Source organism: Malaclemys terrapin, chromosome 12 (genome assembly GCF_027887155.1).
Source record: "Malaclemys terrapin pileata isolate rMalTer1 chromosome 12, rMalTer1.hap1, whole genome shotgun sequence".
Taxonomy (NCBI): Eukaryota; Metazoa; Chordata; order Testudines; family Emydidae; genus Malaclemys; species Malaclemys terrapin.
The window spans coordinates 35,443,481-35,454,702 of NC_071516.1; the positions used below are offsets into that span (position 1 = coordinate 35,443,481).

General features: G+C 45.7%; 1 protein-coding gene across 1 annotated transcript; it reads right to left on the reverse strand.

Moving 5' to 3' along the window:
- Positions 1-7,241: 7,241 nt before the first annotated feature.
- LOC128847101 (olfactory receptor 1020-like) lies at positions 7,242-8,189 on the reverse strand. The gene has a single exon (XM_054046439.1). The coding sequence runs from the start codon at positions 8,187-8,189 to the stop codon at positions 7,242-7,244; it is 948 nt and encodes a 315-aa protein (XP_053902414.1).
- Positions 8,190-11,222: the final 3,033 nt, after the last annotated feature.

Below are 11,222 nucleotides of genomic sequence, written 5' to 3' on the forward strand. Positions count from 1 at the left end.
AACGCCTCAAGATTCAAGGAGCAGGGAGGAAAAGGGTGATTTACCTCTAAGGCGGGTCTGTGAGCAGCTGGAGTCTCTGTTGTTACCTCCTCATGCAGCATTTCAGGGACCAGGATCTAGGTTATTCAGTCCATTTTCTCTCCTCACTGCTTTCACCTACTTCCACGTGCCCAGTAACTAGAACGACAGCCTAGAAAAGCTAACGAGGCTCCTTTCCATGTCTACTCTGAAACCTTTCCATGTCTGGTAACGTGACCTATGCCTCAGACCCTCTGTGAAATGGGGAACGTCTTTTCTGATTCATTATATATCCTTCTGCAAGGAGAGGCGGTCTCCAGAGGCCCGTCTGCTGTGGGGAAGGCAATAGGCAAGGGGAAGTTGGTATTTACTGACATTCTCTAAAACTAAACCAGTGTCAAAATTCTAATCTCAAAGGGAGAGTCCTGGAGATGGAAGAAATTTCTAATCCTAAGCAAATATGTCTTTGTATTGAGTGAACGCTCTGTTGACTGTCAAGAAATAATGCACTAATTCTAGATTTTACCACTGCCTCGGTGATTTAGACACTGAGTTCCCGTCCAATTCCCTTAGAAAGATTTGAAAAAGTCAGCAGTTAGATCAGCAGCTGATCTTACATTTTCTCCAACCAACCCCTCTGTTGCCCTTTGTAGCAAGTGCACATGTACCCAGTCACCATCCAATGAGCTCACTCAATTAGTTCAGGTAACATTTTTAAAAGAGTCTAAATGATTTAGAAGCCTAAGTCCCATTTTCTAAAGTTTCTCACTTACTGAGGCTTATCAACCTAAATCTCATTTAAAGGCAACACGATTTAGCCTCCTATGTTACTTTTGAAGTTTTCTTAAGTGTTTTTGAAATTGTTACCGTTAGCTCAATGCCTCCTGGTCAGTCTTTTCCGAAACGAGGAAGTGCAGCCTGCTGTTCTGATAAAATGGAGGTGCAACAGGGTGCTTTATGCATTTGGGTTGGGATCTTCAAAGGGGGGTAATGTACCAAATAAAGACCCAACTCCCATGAGATTGCTGTGAGAATTTGGCAACTCCCTTAGGCTTTTTGGAAAGGCCCATACCATGAAAGCATGGAAGTCAGAGACCTGAGATTATAAAGTACAAATAATTTCTTCCCATTCGCAGAAAATTTTCAGGCTCACAAGGGCTAGATTAACTCTCCTGTGGGCCTGGGGCTATTAGATTTTGTGGGGCCCCTGTATACAAGTATTTTTCCTAATTTGCTTCTTGGAGCAGCTGGTCTGGAGCCCACCAGAGGAGAGGCAATTCTTGATTTAGTCCTAAGTGGAGCATAGGATCTGGTCCAAGAGGTGAATATAGCTGGACCGCTTGGTAATAGTGATCATAATATAATTAAATTTAATATCCCTGTGGCAGGAAAAACACCACAGCGGCCCAACAGCGTAGCATTTAATTTCAGAAAGGGGAACTACTAAAAAACCAGTGGGGTCACTGGACAATCGAGGTGCTAAAGGAGCACTCAGGGATGATAAGGCTATTGTGGAGAAACTAAATTAATTCTTTGCATCGGTCTTCATGGCTGAGGATGTGAGGGATATTCCTAAACCTGAGCCATTCTTTTTAGATGGCAGATCTGAGGAACTGTCCCAGATTGAGGTATCATTAGAGGAGGTTTTGGAACAAATTGATAAATTAAACAGCAATAAGTCACCAGGACCAAATGGTATTCACCCAAGAGTTCTGAAGGAACTCAAATGTGAAATTGCAGAACTACTAACTGTAGTCTGTAACCTGTCATTTAAATCAGCTTCTGTATCAGATGACTGGAGGATAGCTAATGTGACGCCAATTTTTAAAAAGGGCTCCAGAGGTGATCCCTGAAACTACAGGCCTGTAAGCCTGACTTCAGTACTGGGCAAACTGGTTGAAACTATAATAAAGAACAGTATTATCAGACATATAGATGAACAGAATTTGTTGAGGAAGAGTCAACATGGTTTTTGTAAAGGGAAATCATGCCTCACCACTCTACTAGAATTCTTTGAGGGGTTCAACAAGTCCCTGTGTTAATCCAGCCCTGTCCAGAACTGTAGGTCTGAAATTGGTCTTTTAGAGTTTGAGAACCAAAGAATAGCACTGATTCCATCCTGTAAAGGACAGTGTTTTACATTCACACTATCCAGTTCATGGGCCAGTTTGGGTGCAGCCAATATAATCATTTCAGGTGTGTGTATTGCAATATATTCTACAACTTGACTCCAACACTGTCCTTTTTCAGCATGAAGTTTTTGACCGACTGTCACTTCTTCCCCTGAAAGGAAGGTTTCTTCCAGCATTTATAGAAGAATACAAATATCCACTTATTTCTGAATGCAAAACCAACTAGGAGATAGTTATAATTCCCAGTCCTCTCCTACCATAATTTGCCCCCTTATCCATGCAGTAAAGTCGTAATCCATTTTATCCCTAGTGTGACTAATTTTGTGTCTAAACTTTGTTGTTCATAATGTCCAAACATTGAATATTTGTGTCTAGCATAATTGTATTTTTGCAAAAGGGGTTTCTTTCTTTCTTTGTTTTTGTAATTGATCTCTAGCAAAAACATTGCTGTCAGGCCTGGGTCGCTCGTATCATAAGCTGGGGGAGGCTAAACCTCCCCAAAAAGCCCAGTGTGGCCCTGCCCACGCTCTGCCCCAAGACCCCCTCCTGCTTGCTGCTTTCCCCTTGGCTCCCTGAGCCCTGGCAGGCTGCTCCTCTTCCAGGAAGCGTACCGGGGTTGGGCTTGGTTTAGAGCCTGTGTCCGGGACTTGAGGCAGCTGGATACCTAGTGCTGGGGCCCCCGGGCAGTGGGACCATGCCACCCAGTGCTTGGGAGGGCTTAGGGCACTGGGGCAGGGCAGCCCGGGGCTGGGGCGGCGGGGCCAGCAGCTGCGGGGAGAAGAGAGGGGCTCGAGGCTCCGGCAGGGTAAGGGGGCAGAAGGGTTGGAGGAATGGACAGAGGTGGCCGGGGCCTCAGGCAGATGGGACGGGGCTGGGGGCTTGACTCCCCCAAGGAACGTCTCACACATCACTCATGCCGACAGGGATGAACTCCCATTGCTTAACTCTTCAAGGGAAACACGTCTAATCTGCACGTTGGCTAGAATACAAGGCGAGAGCTGAATCTTCTGACACGGCGGCTTAAATTTTTAATTCCAAGTTAAGGAATATTAAACCTGTGATTTCAGTTTAAAAGAATTATTTTATTTGGCATTCCCTGTGATCAGCTGCCTTGTAGAGATCATTAGGAAGGTTACATAAAACACTGGCCACATTAACTTTTGCTTCCCCCGATGCCCAATACACAGTATAGCCGCCCCTTTCCGAGCCTTCCTCCTCTGCTATCCCTAGTGCCCATGATATACTTGAACTTCCCCTTTCCCATTCCTCACCATTTGCTCCCCCAATGCCCCTTTGCCCCAGGTACATTTTGCATGTGCACCTGGCACTGTACAAAAACAATACGCACAACAGTTCCCTGTTGGAAACAAACAAATCAACTCCGAACACCATTCTGGGATGTATTAGCAGGAGTGTTGTAAGCAAGATAAAGATGCAATTCTTTCACTCTGTACCACACTGCTAAGGCCTCAATTGTGTCCTGTTCAGGAAAGATGGGGACAAATTGGAAAAAAGTCCAGAGAAGAGCAGTAAAAATGATTAAAGGTCCAGAAAACATGACCTATGAGGGAAGATAGGGAAAAAAAGGGTTTGTTTAATCTGGAGAAGAGAAGACTGAGAGGGAAAATGATAAGAGATTTCAAGGACATAAAAGGTTGTTACAAAAGCAGAGAGAAAAGTTATTCCCCTTAACCACTTAGGATAGGACAAAATGCAATGGGCTTAAAGTGCAGCAAGGGCGCTGTAGACTGGACATTAGGAAAAGATTGTGGGATCTCCACCATTGGAGGTTTTTAAGAACAGCTCAAACACCTGTGAGGAATGGTCTGATAAGGACATAGTTCAGAGGACTGGACTAGATCATAGAATCATAGAAGATTAGGGTTGGAAGAGACCTCAGGAGGTCATCTAGTCCAACGACCTGCTCAAAGCAGGACCAACACCAACTAAATCATCCCAGCCAGGGTTTTGTCAAGCCGGGCTTTAAAAATCTCTAAGGCTGGAGATTCCACCACCTCCCTAGGTAACCCATTCCAGTGCTTCACCACCCTCCTAGTGACATAGTTTTCCTAATATCCACCCTAGACCTCCCCCACTGCAACTTGAGACCATTGCTTCTTGTTCTGTCATCTGCCACCACTGAAAACAGCCGAGCTCCATCCTCTTTGGAACCCCCCTACAGGTAGTTGAAGGATGCTATCAAATCCTCCCTCATTCTTCTCTTCTGCAGACTAAACAAGCCCAGTTCCCTCAGCCTCTCCTCGCAAGTCATGTGCTTCAGCCCCCTAATCATTTTCATTGCCCTCCACTGGACTGTCTCCAATGTGTCCATATCCTTTCTGTAGTGGACACAAAACTGGACACAATACTCCAGATGTGGCCTCACCAGTGCCAAATAGCTCGGAATAATCACTTCCCTCGATGGGCTGGCAATGCTCCTATTAATGCAGCCCAATATGCCGTTAGCCTTCTTGGCAACAAGGGCACACTGCTGACTTATATCAAGCTTCTCATTCACTGTAATCCCCAGGTCCTTTTCTGCAGAACTGTTGCTTAGCCAGTTGGTCCACAGCCTGTAGCAGTGCATGGGATTCTTCTTTCCAAAGTGCAGAACTCTGCACTTGTCCCTGTTGAACCTCATCAGATTTCTTTTGGCCCAATCCTCCATTTTTTCTAGGTCACTCTGGACCCTATTCCTACAGTCCAGCATATCTACCCCATCATCAAGATCATTAATAAAGATGTTGAACAAAACCGGCCCCAGGACCGACTCTTGGGGCACTCCGCTTGATACCGGCTGCCAACTAGACATCGAGCCATTGATCACTACCCGTTGAGCCCGACAGTCTAGTCAGCTTTCTACCCACCTTATAGTCCATTCTTCCAATCCATACTTTCTTAACTTGCTGGCAAGAATACCGTGGGGGATTGTATAAAAAGTTTTGCTAAATTCAAGATATATCATGTCCACTGCTTTCCCCATATCCATAGAGACAATTATCTCATCAGAGAAGGCAATCAGGTTTTTAATCAGGACCAGCTGAGGTCCCTTCCAGTCCTACTGTTCTATGATTCTGTTAATGGAAAAAGACATTTCAAGTGGATTATCTGAGTTTGTTTCAAAGCCAGGAACGTATGGACGTATTTTCACTGGGACTCACATGAGGTCTCCACACAGATTTTGCACCACGATAACTATTTTGATTAGTGGTGCGAATGTGTTATGGAAATAGTTATACCACTACACCTTCTCGTGCAGACACAGTTTACCAATTGATCACTTATTTCCCTTCCCATATGGGAAGGAACTATCCCACCAGAAGCAGCATCAAATCAATATCATTGCAACTACTTGGTGTAGACGAGTGGACACCTCATGTTGCCCCCCGGAGGACTTAGGGAAGCCAAGAACACAGCCCCTCACCTCAGTTTCCCTTCTTCATTCCCCATATAATGGAGGAATTTCACTGGTCTCAAGGTTTTCCCTGCAGGAGCCACTCTCACTCTCTGAAGTCTCACTCCAGCCTCCTGAGTTTGCCTTTTTCCCGAGCCCCTTCTGCCCTTTATTGGAAATTGTCTGATTCCCCTCAGGTGGGGACCCTTCTCTTCCCCGGGCTGGCTTGGCCCCCGGCTGTCCAGCCCAAGGGCACACGGCCCTGTCACTGGCAAGGATGGGCAGATATAGGTAACATGGTGCACCGTCTATGTGTAGACAAGCCTTGCACATTTATTCCACACATCAGATATGAAGGGGACAGATAACGGGAGTTTTGACAACAGAGACGACAGAAAGAGAAGACTTACTTTAGTTCTTTTATTGCATGATGCTTTTGGTGTAAGACCCACAATAATTAGGGGCTCCTAGAAAAGGTAAAACACGAGAAGAAAATTGGTTTGGCTGTAAATGTACAGTCTGGGTTTTCCCATAAGAGGCCAATGTTAGGCACTAAGATCCTATGGAAAGTGAACAGAGGTTGAGCACCTAACACCCTTTGGTCCCATTGTCAATTACAGCTGGATGTGGTGGAGCAGACTGCGCACTGGACTGGGACTATGGACAGTTGGTTTCCTGCCACTAGCCCACTGTGTGACTCTGGGCAGGTTAACATCACCTCTTTTTGCCTGAGTTTCCCCAGCTAATACACGAGGACAAGGGTGTGGAGCTAGGGCTAAAATCACAAAGCTCCCACTTTAGGCACCTGAATCCCAGAATCTGGCCCCCCAGGATTCACCAACACAGCTCGGCTACTGGCAAACCCTGCAGGTACCTAAGTGTTTGCAGCAAACGGGCTGTAGGTGACAATGGACGTGCCCTCTGCAGCCCCACAACAGGTATCCGTAAGCTGAGGCACTGGAGTGATGTACAAACATGAGCAAGGTGGGTGATCCCCTACCTGACTCACCTGTAGGGCCCCATCCCAGAGGTCAGGTGCCCAGATGCATTGGAGAATCCCACTGGGCCCCCAATTATCTGGAAAAAACTGGCCTAAAATCATTGCTGAAAAATGGGCAAATACGAGGCCTGTGCTGGTGTCCTGTGTTCTGGGGCACCAGTCAGAGGGTTTCCTTTGGGTTGTCTCTTCCTGTGAAGGGAGCCTGGGGATGAAATACACTCTAAGAAACAAAAGTTAATTATTCAATTTTCTAACGTTGGAGTTCCATGCTGACATTGTAACCCTATATTTTTAGAATGCAGGCATCTTACTTTTTTAAGGGTGTGTGTCTATCTAGAAGTATCACACCCTACCCAGAATAGATGCCCAGTGTTCTAGTTGAGTCCATTTCGCCTGCACGCTCTCACAGAGCACAATCTCCCATCATTCTCTGAACTTTGAGCAGCCACAAGTTCCAGTCTCCCACCAGCCCAGTAGTACCCACCTGTGGCATCTTATATAGGTCCTAAAAGGACGGGGGTGACAGATTTTAAGAGGTCTCTCCATCTCCCACTTTCTCCCACAGTTGTGACTCTTTAAGAGGCGGACTTGAAGACCAATGAAGCTCAGGGAAACACAACCTGGGACTACAGCAGGCTTTGCTTCAGGCCCTACCCAGGCCATGTTATATCTATTTTAACCCAAGGAAATTGACCAGTTAGCATGGTCCAAACATGAATTTCCTGCAAGCATTCCTCAGGGCCTCCTGGACCTCTTTGTTTCTCAGGCTGTAAATGAGGGGATTGATCAGGGGAGTAAGGATTGTGTAGACGACAGAGAGAACTTTCTTGAAGTCGCTCAGGATGTCGGTGGTTGGGAACATATAGACAATCAGCAGAGTTCCATAATAAATGCTCACCACAATGAGATGGGAGGAGCAGGTGGAAAAGGCCTTTTGCCTCCCGGTGGTGGATGGGATTCTCAGGATGGTGGTGATAATGCAGATGTAGGACATCAAGGTAAGCAGGAATGGGGCCAGTGAGAAAAGGAAGCTCACTGTGAAAGCCAACGTTTCCATGAGGTGAGGGTCATTGCAGGAGAGTTTTACAAGGGGGATGAAATCACAAAAAAAATGGTCAATACCATTGGGGCCACAGAACGTTAACTGTGATATCAACAATGTTGTTATGCTACAAAGAAGGAAGCCACCTATCCAAGAGCTACCTGCAAGCTGTAGGCAAGACCTGTCACTCATACGGGCTGCATAGTGTAGTGGATTGCACATTGCTAAATACCGATCATAAGACATCACCGACAGGAGAAGGCATTCTGTAGCAAGCATAGAAGCAAAGAAATAAAATTGTGTAACACACCCATTGAATGTAATAGTCCTGTTCCTAGTCAGGAGACCAACCAGAACCCTGGGCAGGATGGTGGAGCTGTAGCAGGTCTCCAAGCAGGACAAGTTTCCCAGAAAGAAGTACATGGGGGTGTGAAGGTGCTGATCAGTCACAACTAGCACCATGATGAGGACGTTCCCAGCCACGGTCGCAATGTAGATCACTAGGAACAGCAGGAAGAGGAGCTGCAGTTTAGGGAGATCCCCAAATCCCAGGAGGATGAATTCTGTGTTAGACGTTTGATTTCCCTTTTCTGGATTTGCCATGGGGTTTATCTACAAGAAAGAAATTAACTGCAATGTAAATGAAAAGCAATGTTCACTCAATAAATCATCAGCACTGTTTTCATTGTCCCCCTCTGCTGGCTATTAGAACGGTGGGTGAGTGGAGAATGGAGGCCAGGGGAGGGGAAATGTCATCTCGTGATCCCTGGGGCAGATTTCATATCTGAGCTGGCTGCAGGTTCAACAAAACTTTAATCTCTCGAAACTTGTGTAATAACTTGACTGGTGGCATCAAGCACTCTAACACTATTGTGATGGGGCTTAGGTACAACAGTACAAAAACGTATTGCTTGAAATAGTCACACGTCTCACTGCCTGGTGTATGAAAGCAGAACAATGTCCTTTATAGATTGGAAATCCATGGGCCAAACAGGCCAAGATTTGATATTTTAGAGGAAGCCGCAACAAAGAAACAAACCAAGCAACTAAGGGTGGGATTTGCAGTGTGTGGGGAGCCAACTCCAAATGAATTGAAGTGGAAATGGGCTGTCTAACTGTATTAGAGACATATGAAAGTTTTTATCGTCAGACAAATGCCTCTCCTTCCCTAGGCCAAGATTTCATTGTCCTTCATTTGGACACTCTACATATAGAGACATGATCTTCATTAAAAAACAAACAAACAAAAGAACTCCAGCTGGAAACCACTATGTTAGCTAGAAATGGATTCTCTCTTGCAAGAAAAAAATTCTGTATAAAATTTGAAATTTGTAAGAAATGTGCTATTTTCATATTGTGAGAGGGATGTAGAACCCAAACTTCCATTTCATTGTCAATTCTGTGATTTCAAATGTTGGGGTTTTCATTCCAATTTTCATTTTTAAAAAATGTATTTATCTATTTTTAATTGCATTTCTAGGTTATTTTTTATTTTATATTACATTGTATTTTATAGTTCTTTAAATTGATTTATATTATGTCATTTTTATATTATTTCATTTTATATTATTTCATAAAGCTCTATACAATAACTTCCTGGACAACATTTTGTAGAAATTGATATGTTCCCAGGGATCATTTTGATCTTGATTGACACATTTTCCATCAGACGTTTTTATCAGCTCTACATTTTCTTCTTTGGCTAAAACAAAATTAATTCTTTCACTGTTTGTGGCTCTCTAGTCTGCCCTTACTGTCTCTCTTGTCATTGCTGATCCTTAGAGAGACAAGGTGGGTGAGGTCATGTCTTTTATTAGACTGATTTACTAATCCTTATTAACTGCTCAGTAAGGCCCTGATCCTGCACAGAGTTATGCACAAGGTTATTTTTACACCCCAGGAATATTTCTGTTCTGTCAACTTCTCCCACTGAAGTCAGAGATAAAATTTCCACTGACTTCAAGGATGGGGCCCTTTGGTTCCAATGGCATTTGGACAGCTAATGCCTTTAGCCTTCTTTGAAACTTATAGCTCAGCTCGGCAGGATTCGATTTCCATTGACAGACATTGGTAAACATCGATATCAGCTGACACTGTGAACCAACAACAAACTATATCAGCAACAGTCGGCGTTAGTGCTGCCTTCCCCACACCTTGCGCTTGCAGAGATGATGTCACTGGCCCAGTGGCCATGCATGGAGCCTTCTGCACCCAGCTGTCCTGGGAGTGAGCGAGCGGGGCTGGGACAGCAGAGCTGCTGAGGGCTCCCTGCATGGCTGTGGGGCCAGTGATACCCATCCCTGCAGGCACCAGGCACAGAGAAGGCTGCCAGAGCCGAGAGCCCCAGCCTGGTCTGCGAGGAGGAGGAGGAGGAGGAGAAGGAGGAGTGCCTCGCTGTGGGCCCACCACTGTTGAATGGCTGAATGGCTTCTGCCCATGGACAGAGCCATCCAACAACAGGGTCAGAGCAGCTGCCTTCCCTGCCCCTTGCGCTGGTGTCCTGGACCCCTCGGTAGTGCAGGGAGCCACCAGTATCTCCGCTGTCACTACTGGGAGTCCCCCCGTACCCCCGTTGTTAGTCCTACCCCAACCGCACCCCCATTGAATTTTCCCACAACAGTCAACATTAAATTAGTTAATAACTGGGGGGAAAAATCCTTAATAAAAATCAATATTAGTGGTCCAAATCACAAAAATAAAATCTCATACTGCTAAGCCTGCTCATAATCAATGTCTCCTCCCTGAGCACTGTGGACAGCAGCAGCTATCAGCTCTGCATTACCCACCTCACCTCGCTGAACTCTCAGTGCCCCGGCCAGGTCAGTGCCACCAAGAATAGTAAACTCTTTTGCGTAGCACGTAGAAGAGGTTAGAGAGGAAGGAAGGCTGCTCCAGTGTTTGAAGTGCTGGCCTTGGACTCACTCGGCAGATGTTGGTTCATTTCCCTGCTTCATCACCAGCTCCTTGTGTGATTTTGAGGCCAGATTTCCAAAGGCCGGTAGGTACCTAACAATGCACATATAGGCGCCTGAGTAGTAGCCATACCTAATGCCCATCGATTTCCAATCCCACTGGTGGGGTCTGCGTCTTGAGGTGCCCAATATACATCCATAAATCTGCCCCTCTGTGCAACAGGTCCCATTTGTGAAGCAGAGGTAATAGCATCACACGGGGTGGTGGGAGGATAGATACATTCAAGGCAGTGAGGTGCCCAGATACCAGGGTGATGGGGGCCAGATAAGGATAGGGTTACCAGATAGCAACTGTGGAAAAACGGGACAGGGGATAGGGCGTAAAAGGTGCCTATATAAGAAAAAGTCCCCAAAAATGGGACTGTCCCTTTAAAAATGGGGCATCTGGTCACCCTAGGTAAAGACCTAGGATAGACGTGACCTGTCAGGTCTTTCCTTTTCCCAAATTCAGTCATTTTGCTTTGGCTTGAGAGTTTAAGAGAGATCAGTGCCCAGTTCCCCTTGGATTCCAGTGGGGTTAGTAACCTTGCAAACCTATATTGCTTCAAACTCCTCAAGATTCAAGGAGCAGGGAGGAAAAGGTTGACTTACCTGTAAGGTGGGTCTGTCAGCAGCTGGGGTCTCTGTTGTCACTTCCTCATGCAGCATTTCAAGACCAGGATCC

What these genes read in the sequence shown, in the direction of transcription:
- LOC128847101 (XM_054046439.1), bottom strand. Translation starts at nt 8,189, where the DNA reads ATGGCAAATCCAGAAAAGGGAAATCAAACGTCTAACACAGAATTCATC.